The sequence below is a fragment of the Cariama cristata genome, unplaced genomic scaffold (assembly GCF_000690535.1).
Source record: "Cariama cristata isolate BGI_N322 unplaced genomic scaffold, ASM69053v1 scaffold30014, whole genome shotgun sequence".
Taxonomy (NCBI): Eukaryota; Metazoa; Chordata; class Aves; order Cariamiformes; family Cariamidae; genus Cariama; species Cariama cristata.
In genome coordinates this window covers 358-24,466 of record NW_009614039.1, presented here as the reverse complement: position 1 = coordinate 24,466, position 24,109 = coordinate 358, and the positions used below count along the sequence as shown (strand labels likewise).

Genomic DNA, 24,109 nt, shown 5'->3' with positions numbered 1-24,109 from the left:
AAAAAAACTCTTACTGGTATGTTATTTTCTCCTCACATGCCTCATTTGTTGCAAAAATCTGAAGACGTTTGGAGAATGATGCAAGATACTGAAGGATAGTATTTTGATGTTGCTACTGAATGGCATCGGACTAAGTGACTATGGCTCTATTGCATAGCTCCCACATGCAGCGGGAGGATCCATATCAGACTTTGTCATGGGATCACTAGTTGTGTTGGCTTTGATTTTGTTCAAAATGTAGGATTAGGAAACTCAACAGTACTCTGGAGATTAGGCAGTAACTATTTTAGAATAGCACCTAGATAAGTGTGCTTTTTTGTATCTAATACCTATGCCTTAATTCCATGTATAAAATGGGGATAATACTACTACTTGCCTCATAGAAGTGTTAGAGAAATCTTCATTTTTGCTTTTTCTTTGAATTCTTCACAGCATGCAACAGCACTGATGTGGAAATGAATTGTTAACTGTAGACGTTAAATGATGTGCAGTGAGTTGTGTATGTGGCCCTAGATAGAATGAAGATAGTTTCTCAAAATCATTTTTCATTTTCCAGTACTAACGATGTCTAACTGAATATCAATTGCTACAATTACAGAAAACGTGTTGCTTAGCAAATGTCTGTTGCCATATAGGATATGTGGGATTGAGTAACTGGTCAGGTCAAAAAGTTGAGGTGGTGCCTATTACTGAAATGTAAATATTAATATAGATTATAGTATTATTTGCAAAATATATTGAAGATTATATTATTATTCAGAAAATGATAGGTGTAGTTCTCACAGGTACAACAGAATACCATGGGTACAGGTGTTGCATTTCAACCTGGGCTTGTAACCAATCACTTCCGAATGAGTTGCTTGTAGTCCTCAAATTATATTAGTTATTACCATATATATATATGTGCAATTACATATTTGTAAAACTGTACATGTATGTAGTGTAGTTAGCCATGAACTGCAGTACAGTCAGAATTTCAATGCGAATTTAAATTGCAATACAGTGAGAATTTAAATGTAAATTATGAGGACTTCTACAGATTTTCTTTTTTAGTGGCATACTTATTTTAAATAGTGAAATAAGTGATTTTGACGCTGTGTAATGCCTCTGAAATAGTTTTTGCTGTCTCTTCTGTCAGATGTCTTGAAGTGCTTAGAAAATATCGGTCAACTCAACTTTTATAAGTAAAACTAAGAAAGGAAGTGTAAGAAATGTTTTTCTTTCTGTTCTCTAGATGGAAAAAAGTGTAACGGTAGGTTTTCTTTTTTCAAAAAGCTTAGGAGGCAACCTTTTGAAAGTGACTGTAAATATTGAGTTCTTCCAGTTACTGTGGAATAGCACCAGACAAAAAGTATCTCAAAATAAGTACTCAGAAATCAAGGCACTCAAAAAAAAGTGCTACTTTTTCTAAAAGGCAGTGGTTTTACTTGCTTGCTCAATATGATACTGAACGTTTGGGCCCAACATAGGTCTGGAGATGCAGTCTTCTGTCTCTCAGGCTTTTGCTGTAACTCCTGACCAGACACTTGCCAGGCGGTAGCCCATTAAACAGGTGTGCTTTTGGAAAAAAAAAAAAAAATGATAATTTTGGCTTGAGAATCTAAATTATTTCCAGTGGGTATTGCAGTATACAAAATAACATTTATTTGTCTCTTACATTCCTGAATACATATGCTGGTATAGTCCTCAGGAATGCTAACATTTTCTTGTTAGAAGCGCTGTGTCACCGTCTTCTTATCAGATGACCAGATGTTTGTTTTTGTGGTTGGTTATTGCCTGCACAGCTCTTCATCCTCTAACAATGATTTCACTGTGTCACATTGTTCAATGTGAAATGCATGAAATGTGTCTAGATTGTGTTGAGTCAGATTTGCTAAAGACTTTGAATTTTGTTTGGGTAGAAGAGCTTTAAGTATTGACAGAAAAACATTTTACCTTTCTTAATCACATCTTCTTCCAGTCCTACTTATGTATCTTTTTGCAAATAATATTACTTGAGCCTCTCTTTTTCTGCTCCCTTCCAAAGTCATTCAGATGTGCATACGTGTGAATTGCAATTCAGAAATACTGGACTCCCTTTGACTATTCCAGGACCAGTTTATTCCATTTATATTTTGAGGGATGCCTTATTTCTTAACATCAAGTTTTATTTTGGGGCAGTCCCAACTGGTTTAAAACCAAAGCAGCAGACAACATTTCTAGGGTCATGAATGTAACCCTTTAAAAATACTGATTACTAGTAAAGGTAAATGTTTTAGAAAATTATAGTGTTGTGCATGGAAGAATATTGAGAATAGCTGAATGTCCACGTCTACATCTTTTATATTCTTAATAACAGGTGACTGAAGGATAAAAATACTTTCCCAGTGCAGTGCCATTTTAGTTTTCATGCTCTGCAGTTTCACTTCTGGAAATATATTTGGATGAGATTAGAGAGGAAGAATGCATACATCTCAAAGTGCTACATATATGCTAGTAAAAGATATTGGGATGAGCATTCAACTCCCGCAACTTACCATACGTTTGTTCAAGTCAGTGGAGCTGGAAGTTGAAGTTGCAGAAGCTGAAGATCTGCCCCAGGTGTTAGTTATTCAGACTTTTAAGTCTGTGGATTCCCATTTTAGCTGTCATACATAGAAGTGTAGGACAAAGGAATGACTTTCAGAGCTTTAACTAGACATTGAAATACCTTTTTCAGGTATGGTATTTTTTTCTTCATGCATTTGAGTTAAGTGAGTCTTTAGATAACCAAAATGTTTATACAGCAGATGTCTTGACCTTAACTCATTAAAAACAAAACACTTTTTTTGCTGTTTGTTTTTTTCTGATTTATACAAATATTCACACAATTATTTTTTGGTGTCAGTTCAATCTGAAGTATAAGATACAAATCTTTCAATTGTTGTGGAAATTTCTAAAACATGAATTTTATCCACAACTTGACAGTTTTACTGCAATAGGTATTTCTGGAGAGAAGATGACAATGTACTCGTAATTCCTTTTTTCTTTTTTATTCTTTTTTCCTTTCTTCTTTTTGGACTTTTGGAGAGTTGATTATACAAACAGCTACAGGCCTTTCCTCATGTATTGATTTTGGATTTTGCTTGTATATTTTGCTGGACTTCCCTACAGAACATTGCCTCTCTGAATTGTGAGGGGAAAAAAAATTATCTTGGATTATGGTGCTATTTCTTAATGAGAAGTTCATGCTGTGTTGCAGCTGCTTCTGAAGCTTAAAAGCTACAGGTCTTGTGTGGAATCCAGGCACGAACCCTTGCATATATATGTGTATATATACAGAAGAAAAGTTTTTTGTTTGGTTAGGTTTTTTTTTCTATGATGAGATGAATTCCTAAGTATTCTAGTTTCATATTTGCTTTAAGAGTAGATGTATAACAAATTCAGGACCAAATTTATAATGAGATAGATCTTTGCTATGCAATTTTTGTTATTTTTGTGATTTAAATGGGCTAAGAAAAATAGTCATCTAAAGGATAGGAATTCTTTTAGTTTGTAGAAAGAAAAGTATAATTTTAGTGTTACTAATTTATTTCTGATGTTCTACTAATTTTAGTGCTGTGCCAGAGCTGTTGATTATTTTTAAATATTTATGAACTGCTCGCTGGTTACCAAATAGCCCAAATATAAACCATTCAGTGATTTAGATTTAGAATGGTATTTTCAAAGCAACTAAAAGATAACTAAATGGGAACTTCCTAAATCATCTGCACTCTGAGAACCGCTCCTCAGTCCCACCCTTTTTATTCCAGTAAAACTCCACTGCAAGCCAAAGAAAACCAAGTTTTATCTGGGTCAAGAGTTATGTATGTTGATGATTAGGTGCCATTTATCACTAAGATCTGTAAAATAGCTTTTATTTATAAATGTTTTCCATCTTCATTTTGCTTTTCCAGTTCTCCACAAGCAGCCAAGAGAAGTGTGCCTTTGTTTGCTGGAACTTGGAAGAATTGCAGCAAGGTAGGTGAAAATATTTAAAGAATGAAGAAATATTTACATTCTTGACAGCAGTGACTATTGAGAGACTTAATAAATCAGCACATCTCAAGCTAACTTTTATGCTCATTTCATTCAAGGAGAATGCTTGTCTTGGTGTCACTCAAGAATATCTTGTGGGAAGTTGTACAAATATAATGAAATCTCTGTACCATCACCTCAATGAAGGTATTTGTTGGCTATCCTTGTGTTAGGAGGGAAAAGAGAAATTTTTTTCTAAATAAAGCTTTGAGCTGTTTCTCCTTCTAACAGTCAGATCTCTCTCTAAACAACTGAGATTTCATTAACTTCACTGATAATAAATGGATCTTCACATGACCTAAATCTGACCTAAGCAACACTAAATAAACTTGGCTCTGATTTTCACCGACAGAAGCAATATGAGAATTGAGTTAACAGCCCATGTTCTGTCTCTCTCAGATGATTCTAGCCAGGCTGAATCTTCAATACATAGTAGCATGATCTTTGATGTCAAGGCTACAGTGACTTTTGCTAGACAATCAAAATGACAGTAATTGGAATGTGACTTATTTTTATTCCCCTTTTTGCAGATGCTGATTTAACAAGCATAATGCATAAGATTTGCTACAAAATATGAACAGCAGTGCTGCTGCACAGTCTTGCATGTAAATTGCAGTTGCATTTGTCCAAGTGTATCAAACTGGTGTGCCTTACTACTCAAATAGTTTCATTAATTTCAGAAGAACTCCTTGTGGTTACAATCAATGTGAAGCACACTCCTGTTTATTCCTAGCTTAAGAACTAGTATTTTTGTGTTATAATTGTGTTATGGGTATTCGTATTTTATGGATTTTTTTATTCATTTGGGAAGCTACTTAACTAGAAATTTCTCTCTTGGTTAAGCTTCAGAAAAACCCTCACTGTCAGTGGAGGCTTGCATAGGAATAGCGTTGGCCAGAAAAAGAGTTGATTTCCAGTTTGCAGGAACTTTCTTCTCTGAAACTTGGAATCAATCCAACATGGCCAAAAAAAAATAATTTAATTTAACTTCCCATGAATAAGAAAAGTATTCTGATCTGTAGGTGCTCAATGAAATTGCTTTTCACAAATCTTAATTTACCGGAGCAAATGAACTGTACTTTCAAGATTCCCACCTTGGAGATAGACCTTCCAACATCCAAAGACCCTATACCCAGGGCATAGCTGCCAGGAGTGTCTGCCCCAAGTTGATTACTTGATAGTATCCAGCTTCCTCAGGGAATGCAGGTCAGTGGTTAGGCAGTGCTGAATTCTGCTAAAGTTGGTTGAGTTAGATAAATCTCATTTTGCTATGAGGCTTGACGTCTCAACAGATCTACAAGGGAATTAAGATAGAATCATAGCCTTCATATTTGTCTTTTGTCTTAAGCTTCCATGTCTCAGGTGTTCTCTGTTCCAGGCATCAAAACAAATACTGAACCAATAAATGAACCATATTTTCATTTATGTATATCTATCCTTTTGCCTTGAAATATTTTAATTTTATTTTGTATTTATAATGCATGTATATTACCACATATCATTAATGTACTTTATATATTACATTTCTGTTACTGTATTTCATTTTTGTTTATAGCTTAGGAATCAAATAATGTATGTCTATGTACATGTTCCTGCTGTAATATCTCTTTGAAAATGAACAGAAATCTCTTTATAAGCTTGTAGGTTTCCAAGGTGCACAAAAACTGTTGAAAGGGAACATCAGGTTAATATAATTGAAAAGCAAATATGTGATTCCAGTTTTGCTTGAGCTGTGGTAAACTAGAACTATATGGAAAAGGAGAATAGAAAGTTGCCTCCGCTAAGCATAGGAAAGAGCACATTAAACTGACGTTGTTGTGCTGCTCTAAACAGGAGAGAAGATGGATGTTTGCTTGCTTTGTAAAGCAAACTGCGGCTGTTGACAGTCTTAGGGATCTGCTTTCCAGAACAGGTTGAAAAGATGCCTCAGTATGTTTTTTAAAGAATGAAAAGAGTAAGAGGCACTGAGCAACTTCTTACTTTTCTCTTCCTTTTCTGTTTTAGAAGCAGAAAGATGTGTTCAAAGCAGGTTATTCATCACAAGGACCCAGCTCTTGGCACACTTTGCCCAGCTAGATTACTGTTAGTCTTCAGGGTCTCTAACTCCCATAAGTCCACCTAGGTCTTTCTTCTTAGTGAAAATAGGCTTGGGATTGAGGCACAAGTGAGGACTGTTTGAAGAGGAGATAGAATTGAACTCTGCTCTGCTAAACTTGAACCCATTCAACAGATAGTCTGTGGGTGAGGGGAGAGTTGATAATTTACCTATGCTTTAGCAATACTTGTGGCATATTCTTTCATAGTGTCCTTCTAGCCAAATTAGAGAGAGATGGACTGGATGGATGGACTACACAGTGAGTGGAAAACTGGTGTGACCACTTGGCTCAAAGAGTGGCAGTTCAAAGCCTAGGTACTAGTAAAAATAGAATAGCTTGATAAACTATCTTGGATTTCAGTTGTTTATGAAAACAAAATTCTGAGGTCATCTATGAAATTTCAGTAGGTAAAATGGGCCATTGTGTGCACCGGCAGGTATCAGCTGGGTAGAGTGAGAATATTTATGAGAGGGGAAAGTGTCCTACAGGATGAAATTGAGCATTGACAATACACAGGGCTATTGTAGTGGGTTGCACAGGTCCAACATTCTCCCAAAGTATTTTAAAGTCAGAGATTTTGCAACAGAAAACAGCTAAATCATCTTTTCTGCAGAAAGAATAAAGTTCTTGGGTAACTATTGAACTTGGGGGGGCGGAGGGGGGGCGGGAGTTAAAACTACCCCCAGAGGTCTTTTGAAATTACTGCTGGGCAGTAATTTCAAGATCTTTCTGCTGTTGTATTCAATTTTTCCTTGGTAAAAATTGGGAAGTGGTGCTCTAAGTAGTCTATTGCAGATCATGTTACAGTCCAATGCTGCTTCATTTGTTGTTATGAGAAGACAGGCTAGAAGAGAGCAGAAAAGGAAATTCTCAGCATACCTTCCAGAGCAGAATTTGCACCTCTACCCCTCCCAGAAAAGATGTGGGTTTTACCATTTCAGCTTTCCAGTAACTTTGCTTCAGGTTCATACAATATGTGGAAAACCATGCATGTTTGTTTGTTCATTGGTTTTATTTTCCAACTCATCACCAGAGGACTTCAGAATACTGGAAGTACAGGGAACTTGAAAAATTTGTCACAATGGCAAAAACCGGAGATTATGAAAAGCAGTAGAAGCAAAGAAGCAGCATTGCTTAGAGTGGAAGAGTTTTATTTGATGAGTAAGGCTGCATGCAGGTGTAGGCTTAGAGCCGAGTGGGAATTTAATGATTTACAGCCTGTCGGCATCTGCAGACAGACAGGAAGTAAATGGATTGTATGCAAGTGCTTGCTTCAATGTTGGCTGACTTTTCATTAGGCAGACTGCACTAGTTAGAAGCCAATACAAGCACAGATTTGGTTCTTGTTTTGTTTTTTTTTTTAATATTAATTTACTAGGCAGTAGTGTGACTAAATTAAAAGTTATCAGGAGAACGCAAGCGCTTATGCCCTTTCTGTGTACAATTGTAACATTACTATGGTATTTAGCTTAGATTTTCATAATGCATTTGTTACTGCTCAATATTCTAGTGTCCAGATCTTTACCTAGATAAGTCAGCATAGTTCTGCATCTGGACTGTGGACTTTTTTACTACAGAAGAAAATACGGTTTCATTTATGCAAGTAGTTTGCTATGAGAAGCCTACCAGGCATCATAACTTCTCAGAGCTGAAGTCCTTTGGTGAAAAAGGAAATCTTTCTATTTTTCTGGGTTTTGTTCAGTATTGGCAAAGAAAAAAAAAAACAAAGAGGAGAATTATCAGTAATTAGGAAAATGGGATGGGGTTTTAGACTTCGGACATCTGCTTGCTGTGACATACAGACTTAGTCACTTGCCATAAAGCTTTCAAAAGCAGTCATTGTTTTAAAGAGCCTTCCTCTCCAAGTGCTATGTTTGAGATGCTCCATGCTAAAGTTGCATGTATTTTGTTTTAGTTGGAGCTACAATTGTTTTGCTGCTGTAAACAGAGATCTGAAGATTGGCTGTCAAAAATCGGTTAGAAAAATCATTAGCCACTTCTCAAAAACATTGGCCATGTCTCTCTTTATTTATCTATAAATTCAGTGCAGTAGTTGAGACCAGGATAACCTTTAATCCCTTTTCATCTGGATTTCTTTGAAAAATACTAACACAAAATATAAGTTGTCAAGCAATTTGAAAGGATGTTTGAACAACAGATTGGCTGTCAAAAATCGGTTAGAAAAATCATTAGCCACTTCTCAAAAACATTGGCCATGTCTCTCTTTATTTATCTATAAATTCAGTGCAGTAGTTGAGACCAGGATAACCTTTAATCCCTTTTCATCTGGATTTCTTTGAAAAATACTAACACAAAATATAAGTTGTCAAGCAATTTGAAAGGATGTTTGAACAACAAAAAAAAAAGGGGGGGGGGGGGGGAAAAAAAAAACAAACAACAAAGCACAAATGTCCTGAACTTGAACCTGTCCTGTATGGTGTATAGCAATTTTTGAGGCCTAGTGTGGTTCATAAATTAGTCATTCACGAACATACATGTTGTCAGACAGAGAAGTTGGAAAAACCCTGTATTTCCTGTAAATTTGATCAAGTGAGAGATTCCATCTAAATTAATTTTTTGGTATTAATTTGGAATGATGGCATTAATGATTGATATATTTTATACATATTTACTAATGTATGTAGCATTCTATTATTGCACAATAGTGCAATATAGAGAATACAAATTTTTTCCACTGTTTTGTTTTAAAATATGTAATACTTTATAAGGACTAGTTTGTTTGTGTGTTTCCAAAAGGTTTGGGGTGGAGCCTCCTGGATTAATAAAGTTGGAAAAAGAGATTGAACAAGAGGAAACACTTTCAGCCCCACTTCCATCTCCTTCACCATCACCAACAAAGTCTCCAGGGAAAAAGAGCACAGGGAAACTGTTGGATGATGCTGTAAGTTGTGGGAGGAAGCTTCTTCCTATCTGACCCATTCTGGTATGCACTTACTTGCAAAGCACACAGAAGCCTGAGTTTAACATCTCACAAATTTTAAAGATTTGCAGGCTGAGAGAGTTAATTTATTTTTGACCACAATTACTTATGCCTGAAGTTTGGAAAAAATGTTGCACTGTGTAGGAGATCTGCAGTTTAGCCTAGCTTTGTGCTTAGGGCCAAGTTCCCTTCTTATTAGTCCGTTTTCTTTTTCTGTTCATTTCTTACTCATCAACTCCCACTTAGTGTTTTGTCTGAGAAAGGACTGAGTCAGGACTAGGGAGAATTGGCCCATACTGACTTGTTCAGAATGTTAACAAACACTTCTAAGTTATCTCAGCCTAATTTTTATGCTGCTGTTCTGCATGTTTCTCAGTAAAAAAAAACAGGCATTTTTTTCCTCATTGTTAGAAAATATCTTGCCTTGAATTTCATTAAACTCTTTGCACTATACTGTAGTGTTCATTTTTCTGTTGCAAACCCTAGAGGGGTTCATTTGAAACAGCTGGAATCAGATGAAAAGGACACATTTCGAGACCAAGAAGAGGTTAAACTTGAAAAGTACAAATATATTCTATAAAAAGAAGCAGTTACTATAGTAACTGCTATATTACAAGGTAGATGTGCCACCTGGGAGTTACAAAGCACTTCTTGAAAAATCCATGTGCCACTTTCTTGTTACAAAGAGCAGATGGAATATAATGTTTGTTCATTTTATTGAAATACTTTGTACTATTTGATGCAAATAATTACATAGAACATTTTTTATGTTTTGCATTTCTTCCTTAACTTTGCAAAAGCACTCACTTGTGTTTCAACAGAATTGAGAAAGAACAGTTATGTGTAGAAGGAGGGTGATGATTGCGTATCTTGTAGGAATAGAACAGAGAGCATGAAGGTTGTCTCCAACCACCTCCTTTAATTTAGAAAGCAGTAGGGATAGAAACAGAATGGAATTCATCCAGCTAGATTCCTGACCCGCACTGCCCCAGACACTCACACCATAAAATAGCAGTAGTGCTCATATAGTCCAGACACAAAATAAAATAGGATATAATTCTTCCCTCTGCTTCCTTATTTGATTTCCAAATTCCACTCAATAATACTTCTGTGTCCTTTGGGATAGTAAGGTAATGGAAGCCTCAATAGCAGGATCAGCAGTGAAGGTCTCATTATCCTCTGTTTTACACTAGTATAAATCTATTGGCTTTCATTCTCCACAGGCTGAAGATGGCTCTAATTTGCTTACACAGTTCGAAACAACCTTAAACCTGTTAGCTCTGGCTACTCTGGGTTTTTGCTTGCTTAGATGAACCCTGGTAGATGGCAGCTATTAAGGAATAGTTCACACTATCCATTTTCAGCTTTGAATTTCAGGAGTGTCTCCAGAGGTGATAAATGCCATAGGATTTTATGTCAGAAATCGCTGATTATCAGGAAGCATTCAGAGGGCCATTGCCAAATAGTCCTCTAAGCACAATCCCAGTCTTGGTACTACATTCCAAGAGATACCGGGATGCACCTTCTGCATCCTTGGCGACCTGCACTTGGATTTAAGTCATCAACCACTGACTTCATATAAGTTAATCCTATTGTACACTGACTATCTAAATAGTTTGATTCTCCAGAAATGGAGGCTAGCACTCACCCACGTTGATAAAAATCACTGGAATAATTAATCTTAAAATAATTCGGTGATTGTACATTAAAACTGAGGATAACTCATCTGATACTTGAGAAACACTTTTTGTGTGTAAAATACATGTAAGGTTCCTCTGCTAAGTGTTATTTTAAAATGAAATTTTTCACAAAAATATCATGCTGTGATTTTTAAAAAAAAAGCTAAGAAGTAATTATTAAAAAAAAATTCCACAAAGTAATAAAGTTATTCAGATAACAACACGGAACAATTTCAGAATAATTGGAAAGCCTTTAAATTGGTCAACAGGGCTAGTTTCAAAAGCATTTTTGCTCCCTATTCTAGTATAAAGACAATAATTGGTTAACTTTTCTTTCTGGTTTACGTAACATACTATAATTTTATTCTAGAAGCAGATCTGAAAAACATTTGTTGTACTTCAGAAACCTTTCCTGTTAATTTGTTCAAGATGACCAAAACACCTATCAGAGTGCCATAGCTTTGCCCTGATATTTTTTTTTTTTTTCTGAAAAAGTTTAAGACTTTAATTTCTTAGCTTCTGACAATATCCTTTCTCAGACCTCAGACTATTTTTACAGACCTTGGTTTACAAACTGGATTTGAAACGGTCTTTGGAATATTATTTGAAGTGCACGAAACCTCTAGGAAGTTCCTCTGGCAGTTTGCATTGTTTGACACTGACATACTAGGTCAGCATTCATTCAAGAAAACTGCAGTATATGGAAATGCTACCCTTGTTACTGCCGTTCCTATGCAGTAGTGCAATTTGAATGTCAAATAAGAGTTTCTCAACCAGATCTGCTCTTTTGGCATTGATGGCTGTGCTACTTTCAGATCACTGAAGAGTACAAAATATACTTCTACTAAGCATTAATGCCTTTGGTAGCACATGCGAGGCCAAGTTTTTACAAGAGGCTGAAGTCAAGCTGATGCGGCTGATAAAAAGCAAGAAAGTAGGTTTCATCTGTATTTTCTCAGCTTTAGCGTTGGCAGTGATAAAGTAGAGTACTCTTGAGGCCCCTTTAAATTACCCTTGATTGCCCTAATGCCCTCAGGTGGAGAACATCAAAGGGTAGTTAGCAATTCTGGGGGGCATCTTGGCATGGATTTTTGATTATGTCACAGTATTCTCTGTAAACTTTTTTTAATGTGTTAGTGCACTATTTGAAAGTGCCAAGTCAAGGTATTGGGCAGGGCCTTTTATTAATAAGCAAGATGCTTCTGTGTTTATTATATTTATTTAGAAGAGAAAATACATCATTATGACATCTTCATTTTGCCTATCAGGTATATTAGCACTTTGAGAGTTGGGCTGATTCACTATAAAATACCGAGAATACATCTACAAAAGTTTGGTGCTAAACTCAAATTAACAAACTGTTTGACTTCAGTTAGTGCAAATTTTATGTTGACCTATGTGACACTTGTCTCTACTTTTTTACATCGTCACAGCTGTAAAATCGTTCTTGATAGCAGAAGCATAGGATTACAGAAACATTAAGAAAAACTAAGAAAATATCAGTGAAGACTTAGATTAATGTTATCATGTTATGGCAAATGTTTTCTTGAATGTTTTGCTACATGTGCTATTTTAAACACTTTCTATTAATAACTTCTGTGTTTTTCAGGTTAAACACATTTCTGAAGATCCACCTTGTAAATGCCCTAATAAGTTCTGTGTGGAGCGTCTTTCACAAGGAAGATACAGAGTTGGAGAGAAGATCCTCTTTATTAGGGTAAAGTTTGTTTGTTTGTTTGTTTTTTTTATTTTGTAGTGAATTGCTAGTATCTGCTGCCTTCCACTTTGCAAATGATATTGCTGATTAACGGGAGAAAATATTTTCTTATTAACCAACACTGACTCATTTTTATGACCCTGTCAGGGAATAAACAAACTGCAGTGGGTTAACTGGCCCAAGAAATTATTAGTATGTAGTAGATCCTTCCAAATTTAGGTCATTGAATTTGCTCTGTCTTTGATCAATGGCAACCAAAAGTCTTCACAAATGGAGATGATAACTTCCTCTCAGTTTGGTTTGAAAGAACATCTGCTGCATTAAAACAGCCTTTCTCCCACTATGTTTTGACTAATACTGTTTGACGGGCCAGGAAACAGATCAAGGACTTTATGATTATTGAATTGCCAAGTCGTGACTAAGACATATTGCTAAAGTAGCGTGAGCAAAATATTAACGTCCATAGTACTTCATTTGATTAACAGATATTTCCAAATCCAGCGTTGTATTTCAGACTTCGTATGTAGTATATTAACTCCCATAGCACAAAGTTAATCGTTAATATAAATATTTGCTAGCATTAGTATCTGGCTGAATTTAACATAAATATACTATCCAAACTTAATTTTGATCTTCTTAATCATCTCTCTCTCTCTTTTATGGTAATAATAATGAAAATATGCTAATTGTATTATTCTGTAGTAGTAGGTTAAGAATCTGATTCATGCTATGCTGCTTTCCATTTTCCGTTTTCCTCTCCACATGTACTCTTTGAGTAATGACTTAACAAAATGATAACTCTTGCTCTCAAATAACTGTTATCCCTATTTTGCTAAAGGCACACAACTGTGACCTGATAAAACTGAGGATTTAGCACTTGTGAGAACAAAAGAAGTCAGAGGGACTCCTTTCCCATCTGTGGAAGTCAAGTTCCTAGTTCAACAAAACACCAGAGTGCTCGTTCTGTCATAACTTATGCTTAACTTACGATGAAGTCAAATTTAGATAAGGATTTAGGTTTTCTCATGTGTATAAAGTTGAGAACATGTTTAAGTGCTTTGCTGAATAGGGATTGAGAACTCCCAATTAATTCAGTAATAGCGCAGAAAGAAGAAGAAATACAGGATTTGTCACAGATATTTTCAGATTTAACATGCTAGTATAAAGGATTAATAGCTTTTCTGTTTTGTAACCAGTGAGACTTTTAATTCTGCAGCATTTTTAGGTACTAGTTTTATTACTAGCTTCAAATGACTTTGAAGAAGGTAATGATCATTAACCAAAAATCCCAGTAATCTGGCACAGTTTAACACTTAGATTTTCTTCCTTTTGATTTTAATTTCAAATAACAATATCAAAGTATTTTTAATCTTCTAGTTTTGAGAAACTTACGTTTTTCTGCCAGAATGGTAAGCGTCACATTCCCTTTTGCTGGCTTCTTTATTGTGCAATCTAGTCCAAGTCAGATTTCATTCCAACTTTGCAAACAAAACACCCTTTTCATATCACACTACCGCATTCCAAATTGAATTGTGCCAAAAAATAACAGTAATATAGATTAGACATTAAACTGCAGTATTAGAGATTGTTGCTACAAAACTGGTATCAATGGAAACTTGCCATGAACTTTAGTAGGAGCAAGTCCGTATTCCTAGGTTTTAAAAGTCAGTTGTCTTTTGGTTTTGGTTGGTTTGAACCTCATTTCAGAATGCTTCACTGTATCGCAGTAGGTTTTTACTCTTCATTCTACATGTCCTTATTGTGTACATAAGGAGATTTATTAGCCTTTGTTTGGAATCCTTTGGACATGTGAGAAAACACATTTGAGATGTGTAGCTGACTTTTAATTTTACTGATATTTGGCACCTTATTGTTATAACCCAACATATTCCAGTTGAATTGAGATCAAAAGTTTCATTAAGTTGGCTTAGTATACCCGTTTACTGTCTCTATTAGCTTTCTTCAGTAACCTATATAGAACTTAAACCGTATATAGTTTCAGTGATGCTACAAGTATGCCATGCGATAACACTTTACAAGAGCTAAGTTTAAAGTGGAATTAACACCTATTACTTGATCGTTAAGATTATTTTTTCAGAAATTATTTAATAATATTATATCCGTAACAAATTTGTTTTATTCTAGTTCTACAAGTTCTGTTAAAAAAAAAAAAGAAAAATTTTCTAAGTCTCTCTTTTTGTTGATGTGTATCTGTATATGAAACAAGTGAAAAAGGAGCAATAATAGAATATGTTAGTAACTTGAAGTAAATTAAATGACTAGCTTATTTAAAACTGAAACATTGGTTTAGAATTAGCGTGATTTTTATATGTGTACCATATACAACCGATTATTTGCCTATTCACTCTTAGATCCATGCCACGGATCTTATGCCATGAAGTGATTTAGGGAACAAGTCTTAATCTTTCAAAGTAGGACTGAAATAATAAGCCTAATTTTAAAAATAAAGTATAACAAGTCATGAAAACTTACCTTGCACAAATGCATGTTTTATAACCTGGAAAAAAGAGACACAGAGTTTGAAGTGCTTACTTCTTGCAGAAGGCAGTAAAGGAGTTATTTCGATTAATAGAGATTTTTGTAGTAAGAAATGTCAGCCAGGCCTTAAAAAAAAGGGTAATTTTTTTTAACAATTTCAGTGGCAAATATTGTTATTTCAAGTTATCTTGTGTTTGTTACATTGTATATGTATAAGGATAAACGCTTTCCACAAACTAGCAAGCTGCTCTTGTAATGATCTGTCCCGTTGGTCCATACTCATAATAACATTCAAATCTTTGGGTTCTGCACAATGGAAAAATTATTTCTTTGTTCAACTGGAGTCATGCCTGCGACAGCACCTGTGAAGAAACTTTATTTTGGGATTCACTATCAAAAATGTGTGTGCGTATATGTGTGTAGTATATATGTGTGTGTATAGATATATAAAACTACTCTGCAGACAGTCTGGTGTACACTGTTTCCTCTTTCTGATGAGAAAAATATACTCCTGTATGAGTATGGAAGCATGTTTTACTCTAGTCCATCCAGGTAGGGATGATATACCATCTAAGAACTGGAAATAAGGAAAAATGGAAAGCAGATTGATTATACATTCTCAAGACTCAAATGTCTTGTTCTGCTTTTTCCAGTCCAAATATGTATGTCATACTCATAGCTTTTGCTTGGTATGCTTCTGTGGTTTTTTTTCTTCAGCATCATTTACCTGGCTTTTATTGTCTTCCTTATTCCAAGGATTTTAACAGTTGTTCTGCTTTTCCCAGGCCTGCTTACTGTTAGTCTACAAAATAGTTTACCTTTTTCGCACTGAAATTCCTTCCCTAGAGTTTTATCCATATTAAATACCTTTCAGGGATGTTTAAAATGTCAAAAGCATAGGCAGATGAGGAGACTTCACTGAACTAACTCCAAAGGAGATGTAGCGGGATGCCTGAGAGTCATCTTGCGAGTGAATTCTGAAAACACATCTTGAGCCTCAGGAGAGTGACAGTCATTGGCCTCTTCTTGGGCTTCTAATCTCAGTCTGCTCATGCTTATAGACAAACATACTAAATCTCAACTCTAGACTGCAAAAGACCAAGGGAAAGGCATGTATAAAGTCCAGCCCTAATTTATGTCCCAGATGTAAGGTGGTTTTGGCGACCTTCCAGCAGTGGGTGGCTGGACGCTTTTTTACTATGTGCCAATTCCTCTCCAACTGCTTTATGCTCACAGAGTAGTTGGCACATTTCAGTCTTACTTGTGCTAGTGAAGGTGGAATTCTTCTCGACCTTCTCAGGTTTTGGTTTTTTTTTGTTTTTCAAAAAAAGCCCTTAAAGGGCTAGTGAAGTTCAGTTCATAAGACTCAAGAGCTCTTGGACAAACAGTGATACCGAACATGTCAGTGGGGTGACTGGAGTCCAGTGCTGCCTATGGGACAATCAGGAAATCTGTTTTCTGCTTCACTCTGACGTTCATCTGCTGAGTGACATTACGCAGCCTCCTGCCCTTCCCCAACTTAAGTTACAGCTTGCTTGTTCTCACAGTTATGCTTTCTCTCCTGCTTCTCCCTTTTTTTCTTTAATTTTTTTTTCCCCCACCTTCCTTCCTTGAGCCTTTCTTATTCAGGCCTAGCAGCCTTCGTGGAGCCAGAAGCTCATGGACATCTCTCTGTTTACTTTGTACTTGATGGTGGTGTGTTTGCATTGAACACAAGAGCAACCACAGTTCCACTATCTGGTTCTGTGAAGACTTGACATTTCTAGTTAAATGGTTGACAGACTTTCACTGTGGGTTAGCCAAACCCATAAAGTACTAGAAATTAAATATTTTTTTTTCTCCTCTTCATTTAATTTCCTATATTTTTTTGCTCAACATGCTGCTTTTGTGTGGCCATTCATGTTAATTTAGTGTCTAGAACTTGTGTGTGTTTGGGGTAGTTTGGAATGCATATTTTGAGGAAAAAATCCTTTGAAAGGATTCATTGTAAACTTCTTTATAAAAAAGCTGTGTAAGTCAAATTCTTAGCTGCTAATTTAATGGAAAAGTGATGGAGTTACTCCTTTTTACTGATGTTCTTGTTAGTCTTGGTTGAAAATGTTTTGACAGAATCTGTCTCTGATGCAATATTCTGATTCAGTGCAACTGACACACCATGCAGTCACTAACTTAGACCTGTTTGCCTTAGTGACCTCCTTCTGTGGACAATTAAATATTGTGTCTTCTTTAATTCCAAGTGTCTTCCTCTGTGCAATATTGTACAATGACAACTCCACTTGGATGTTTGAAAAAATCTTTAGCAAATCATATTGTGATTTTCTAAGATGTAATGCATCTTCAAGAAGCGTCACATTCTAGTTCTTGAGATGACTAATACACCTGCAGTAATTTCCTGCCAGGCTATTTATAATTTAGAGTCGAAGTTATAACAATATTAGGTTCCCTGTATTCAGTGGAAAGAGAAACCTCCCTCAGGAGGTGTCTCAGAACAGGAGGCCAGGGTAGGGTATTCTGAAGCTATATGTGTAATATCTTTAAAAGCCTCACCCAAAAATTGAACTGACTTCCTTAGCAATGTAATTCAGGCTTGGGAAGCCTTTGGTGTGCTCTTCATGCAGCCGGTGCCTGCAGGAGCTGCAGATGGCAAAGCGAGACCTCCCTGGGTGCCAGAGTTTCCTCTCTGGCAGGAGTGAGCCAGAGTAAAATCATCCTGCACACCAGTATCAGCAGGGTTTTCTGTGTGGTAACTAATTATACAAAAAATTTCTCAATACTTTAAAGGTAAATAAAGATGAGTAGCAAAGCTAGATAAATGTGCTATGTATTACAGATTTCATTATTTCAGGGTTGTTGTTTTTCCCCCTAGAATGCTGAGAATACAAAAATAGACAAAAGTATATAACTCCCCTACAGTTTGACCCCCCACCCCCCTTTTTTTTTTTTCCTGCTCCTCTGACTCCTTTTATATGAAAGGTACTGGATCAACATCTGCCTATCTAAGAGCACAGGTAGCCTGCTAATCCACTCCACCATGAGTCTACAGACAAGAATTTGCAAAATGAAAAAACCTTTATACTTTATTGTTGAGAACCATAGATTGGGTCACGTAAGTTTATATTGAAAAAGTTAATATGAGAAAGTATTTCCTTTTTGTTCAGTTATTTTCTTCCTGTGGTTCCATTTAAGAGATTAATAATTTCATAAGAATCCATTTAACACTTACTAGACATTAATACATTTTACATTAACGAGACAGCAGTTAATGCTCGCAGTTTGGAACTAGTAAGCCTGATGCATTAGAACTGGAGATGCAGCTATTTGTGGTGTTGCCCTTTAATAAGGATAGCACTGAGCTTTACATTTTCTTACTTAAAATTCTTCCTTGTTGAGGTGAAAGGGTCTTGTATGACAGTAATGTGAATAATATTTAACATAGTCAACGTAAGGACATCTGTTTTTATAGGACAATGCTGCAATATTTTATGGGGTGAATTAAGGTTAATATTCTTCACTGTAGCTTTAGATAATTAGTATACAACGCGAATTAAAAAGAAAATAAAACCCCTGATTCTTTGTTGTGAAATACTTTGTGTACAGTATACTTTTAAACTATGAACATAATACATGCTACCATCTAGAGAAATGACAATAAATGAGGCTTATGTGGTGTATGAGTAAACCAAAGTTTCTGCACCATTCATCAGAGATTCTCATTGAACGTTTAGGATTCAGCCATAAAAGTACGTTGATTATCTATTGCAGTGGTTTTTAGCTTTAGGGTAATATTCTTAAAGAACTCATATCTTACATGTGAATTTCCAACTGGGCTTTATATCTTGGCTGGGGAGTGATGGTTCTACATAGAACTGAACTGACCATGATTTAACAAAAATGGTAGGTAGGCTTTTTAAATATTGAATACAATGTGGTTTGGCCTTTCCATTCTTGAAATAACAGGAAAAAGTTAAAGTGCATTTTAAAAAGTGTTTTATTTCTTTGTCATTCTCTTACCAGTGTGAAAGCAATAGTTTTTCCTCCTGTTGCATCAGGTTACACTTTGTATGCATTCGTGTTGTTCACTAAGAACTATATATACGTACAGTATGTAATTTTGAAGCTCCATCGCACCTCTGTGGTAACATGCAAGATGTGTGTAAAGTAATTTTTACCATAAATAAAGGCAGCAGGATTTTATCCCATGCATTTATTGATGAGTTTGTCCTCTGTGCTGCCTTCTAATTCTGATCAGTAGAAAAGTAGTACATGCTCTATATCCAAATCCTCCATATCATGTTAAAATATAGAACACTGTATTCTAATGAAAGTATTCACGATTTGCCTGACAATGAGTTTATCAAGTAGTCTTGCCCCTTATCAAGCGGGGTGTTTTTTTTCTAGCAGAAGGTGTGAGATGCCCACTCTTCCTAAAGAGACAGGGGGAAGTTGAGTTTTTGTTTTTGGTTTTTGTTCTCTTAAAAAATGAATGTTGTTTTTTAGAATTTGAGGGCAGCATTTATTTCACCTAGGTTTGATGCCTGCAGGGTTCTTTCAGTGGAGAGGAACAAGCAATTCGTCTCTCTTTCTATTATGTTGATTAACTGTGTTATTAATCAACTTACAGTATTACATGGCATTTTATATTATTTATCTCTTAGATTAAAAATTTAAAAAGTAAACTGTCAATTTGAGATATTCTTTGTTATAAATTATAGGGATTTTTTTACAGTGATTTCTTAAGATTCTAACTTGAGATGTCATGTTCCAAGTTTAAAAGAAAAAAAAAACAAACCACCAAAACTTCAGCTGCATCTGTGTGAGTCAATAGGAATTGATTCATCTTTCAAAAACCAAAAGAAGTATTTATCAAGAATAAACCCTAATGGTAGAGAATAGATAAAACAATGAGACATCCATAACAGTTATGGCCTCGAATTATTTATTAATCTGTCTAGAAGCCAAAGACTGTGAAATAGTCATGATAAGTTCAGTATATCTATCTTAGATATGCAATAACAAAGAAATAATACTTTTAGGGTATATTGAATAATGCTTTTTAAGTGCAGATTTTTAGACTTTATGTACCTACAATGTAATAAAATTTTCCTTTGTAATTTGCTGTTAATAATTTAACCAAGTATTAATAGTTATTTTTACTTCATAGTTTAAATTCCATTTGCTAATTTTAATAATTCAAAAAACTGGTTGGCAAATGTTCTTGTTTACAGTAAGAGAAAATTAATGAAAAAGGTTTTAAGGTTATTTGCACTCAAATTTGACTGTATATTTTGTTCTCATGTAATGACAACTTCCCCGTTCAAGCTGTTTGTGCGGAACCTATATAAAATATAGTTTATGATCAGAATACATGAACATATTAAAATATAGGTTTTGTGGTTCTCCACAGTTAACTGTCAGACCTTAGCCTAAGACTACAGTTACTGTCTCTACTTTTTGAAAGTGTGACCTCTTTGTATGTCACAAATGGAAATAGTTGCAGCAAGTGACTACCCCAGTTCACATGGGACCAAAATTATGCTTCCATGGCTCCTCCATCAACAGAAATTGTAAATGCTCAACCAAGGTCAACATCTGAGCCCGACTTAATTTTCTCTGGTTTTGTTTAATTTGTTTTGGCGTTAGATGTAGCATTTTTTGAGTCCAAGTTTGCTTATATGCTTTGTGCGTCAAATAACGAATTTTCACAGAAGTTATCTTAGTTTTACTCCTTTAGCAATGGAACATTAAAAAGGCTATAATTATCACCTTTTTACCTTGATGAAAAGTTTATTAATTATCCCATGAATGCTACAGTGTAAGTGCCAACTTAAAGAGAAGGCAGATGTAAGTTGATAGACAGACACTGAAGTCAGTGATAGTCCACAGAAGCCAAGGGATAAAACTTCTAGCTTCTCCAAATGTGGAATTTAGAGTTAAAACTGGATATGAAGTTCTGTTGAAATATATACCCGATGCCATTATTTATCCTTTTGAGAAAATGACATTGTTTTCTTTGCATAAGTCCAGAAGTGATTTCCTGTGATTGTCTTGTAGTAATGAACTATTTCATTGGGGGATAGCTGTAATGAAAACAAATTTTTCCCATGTATGTTGATTTTTAAAAATGATGAATGCACAAATTTCTAAAACTTTTTTAAACCAATTTTTTTTTAACATCAGCTTGTTTTGCAAATCTCATTGAGACCTAATACATGTAAAACTGATCTAACTTTTTAAATAATGTTGTGCATATTTTAATGGAAATTTAGGAGCATCTCTTCTGCTCTTTTTTTGTCATTAATTTTTGAAACTCAGAGCAAAACAAGAAGAATCTGTTGCTGTAAGGAAGTATTAAATACAGCAAACATTTTCTTTGGCAAAGATTAGTAAACTCTGGAGATCTCAGACTCAGCTATTCATCTGAAGGGTATTTTCCAAAAAGCAGCAACTATTAAACTGAAGACTAGATACAGGTTGTCCCTCAAGTCATAAATCAGCATCAGTTGATTGAGACTGCTTTGTGGTGTACTATAAAGCCTTATTTTCAACTCACCAGAAATGGATTTATATTAAGGTTTAAAAAACAACCCAAACCCCCCCAAAACCCTCACCATACCAGATCATTAAAATTGTATTATTTTATCGAGTTAGTATTTCAGTCATGGCAACAGATGCTGAAATGCTTTAGTTGTTACAAACACTCTATTTCGATAAATACATGCTGAAATCGGAACTGACTAGATTATTTTAGGTTTTGCAGTCAAAAATATGCCTTTTCTCTACCCAACTAGATGCAATCCTATTTGCACTTTTTAAGTTGAAAGCAAGCCAGAACTATTGCCCTAAACATGCCATTTACTGTTACTCATTAGGTTGTGATTGCTTTTGCAGACAATGATGAAATAACGTAATTTTTTAAATCTGCATCAAGATCTTCTTTTAAACTCTGTCACAATACAGCATAGGGAAAAGGAGCTGCTTCCTCTGCTATATTTACTACCAAAAGCCTTTGAGAGTCTGGCTTTTCTCACATCATCTTAAACGTGACCATCTTAAATACAGTAATGTTCATGTGAAGTTAAGAGTAATTATTTATTCATAAGGAGATGTGTTTGTAAGTATTTGGCAAATACATAGTCATAATAGATTCCTGTCTCCTTTGAAGGAACATTTAACAATTTCGAAGTCTTTCTAAATATAAAGGAAGTGCTTTTGTGCCTCAAAGTTTTACATGTGTTAGACTACCTGTGCTTCATGTAGAACTAGTTTCTACCTCATGTGCGTTCTGCCCCAGCAGCCCCCAATCTGAAACTTTTCCTTTCCCTGAATTTTTAATTTTAGTTTTTTCTTTTGAATGAGATAGGGTTATAATAATACTTGATCTCTACACATCTGAATTTCAGCCTCAATCTCAGACACAATTTGGAATCTTTCCGTTAGAGTAACGATGTATTTAAATAAGCGTGCTTGCTGCAAATGGTGGAGGAGGAGGGATTGCTTGCTGCAAATGTGGCAAGGAGGCCCAAAGACATGCCATGTGGCCAGGGCCTTTTGGCTTAGCAACTGACACCTTCCTGATCCCCTTCTACTAGTGTTATTTTGCATGGAGTATATGAATAGTTCACTTAGAGATGACCCAGCTAAGTCACAAAATGAACATCTATTATAATTTTTCTTTTTAAACTGACACAGTTATTTTGAACTCTTTGATACCATTTTGCTCTAAAAGATTGATTTCCATGGAAGACATTTGAGCTCGACTTAACTGATACCGTATACGGTATCGCTTCACGTTCCAAAATCTCTCGTTGTTTCCTTCAAGGGAACATATTCAAAAAAAGTTTAAATTGTAGCAATTATTCTTTTTACAGCTCAGACTTCTCTTTCAATATTGGACCTGGGAAACTTTTTGCCATTAGCTAGCCTGTTACGCAACCAGTTAAACTAATATCGCTCCCTTGGTTTCAAAGACTGTAAGACTGTAGTTGATCATAGTATTTGAATATTGTTTTGAGAAGTAAACTGAATTCTTTTAACTATATGATAAGATTTTAAAATTTCTAACCTAGAAGATTTCCCAGTCAAAAATTTCCTAAGTTTATCTTGCTGCCAGTTTTTTATTATTTTTATTATCTGATAGTCAGGACAATGATCTGCATTGTTTCATTGCTTCATCCATCTTCACTGTATTGGACGAGGTTTTTTTTTTGGTTTTGTTTTGGTTTTTTTTTTTGGTTGTTTTTTTTTTTTTTTAAACACCAGACAAAAGCAGCTAATACTTCTATGGAACCTGACTGACTTGCTGAGGACTGGATTCATAATGCTTCCAACTGTATTGCCTTTTTAGACAGTCTTACAAAACTACTGATGTTTTCATATTCTGTTTCCTGGCTTTGGTTTGGGTCCTGTCCTCCATGTATTTAAATCTTGTTTTAAATCCTGGGAAGGAGTATGTTAGTGAAGCAGTCATGAAGAGTAGTGCTTGGATGAAGCTGACCCTTTGTAAGGTTGCACACACAATTGAAAGGAATCACTTGGTTCCCTGGATACTCAAAAGTCAGGTGGAGAATAAGGTGGCTGGAGTCTACAACTAAGACTTTCACAATTACTTTTATTGCTATTTCCTTGTCATTCTAGGTTAGTAAGTGCTTTCCAACACATTAAGATGGATGTTGCTGAGATCCCACAGTGTTATGATGTAAGGACCATCAGGCAGGTAAACTGAAATTAGAAGAAAAGAGTAACACATTTAAAAGTTTTACAACTTCAACATAGATCAGTAAAATTCAATATCAAAAGCATGGAAAAAGTGAGTCTACAAGTGATTCTTCCATGGGGGAAAAAGTAAAATCCAGCATAAATCCATCAGGATTATCAGTATTCCTGGTCCAGTACTCTTGCTAGCTGGCTGAGATTTATCAAGGGAGTAGGGAAGGTAATATACAACTGGAATGTTTTAGTTAGGCAAGTATAAACATAAAATGAACAAAAGCAACTCCCATTTTCCCTTTTTGTTAGTATAAAATTTTCAGACTATTTTGTTTAGCTTTTTAACAAGGTCCTTTCTCTGTTCTGGGAAAAAAATTTCAATGTGGAAACCAAACCAGATCTTCACTAAACTTGTTGCAAAACTTGTATTATGTCA

The 24,109-nt window shown here is 35.3% G+C and overlaps 1 protein-coding gene across 1 annotated transcript in view; it reads left to right on the top strand.

Moving 5' to 3' along the window:
* The window catches only part of GAS2 (growth arrest-specific 2), a gene marked incomplete at its 3' end in the record, with an annotated part of 57,918 nt that extends 34,238 nt beyond the window's left edge, over positions 1–23,680 (top strand). The window contains exons 4-7 of the mRNA XM_009699258.1: positions 3,915–3,978; positions 8,889–9,033; positions 12,361–12,485; positions 23,602–23,680. Of these exons, the coding sequence (XP_009697560.1) occupies positions 3,915–3,978; positions 8,889–9,033; positions 12,361–12,485; positions 23,602–23,680 (413 nt within the window). The remainder of the gene's footprint in view (positions 1–3,914; positions 3,979–8,888; positions 9,034–12,360; positions 12,486–23,601) is intronic.
* Positions 23,681–24,109: the final 429 nt, after the last annotated feature.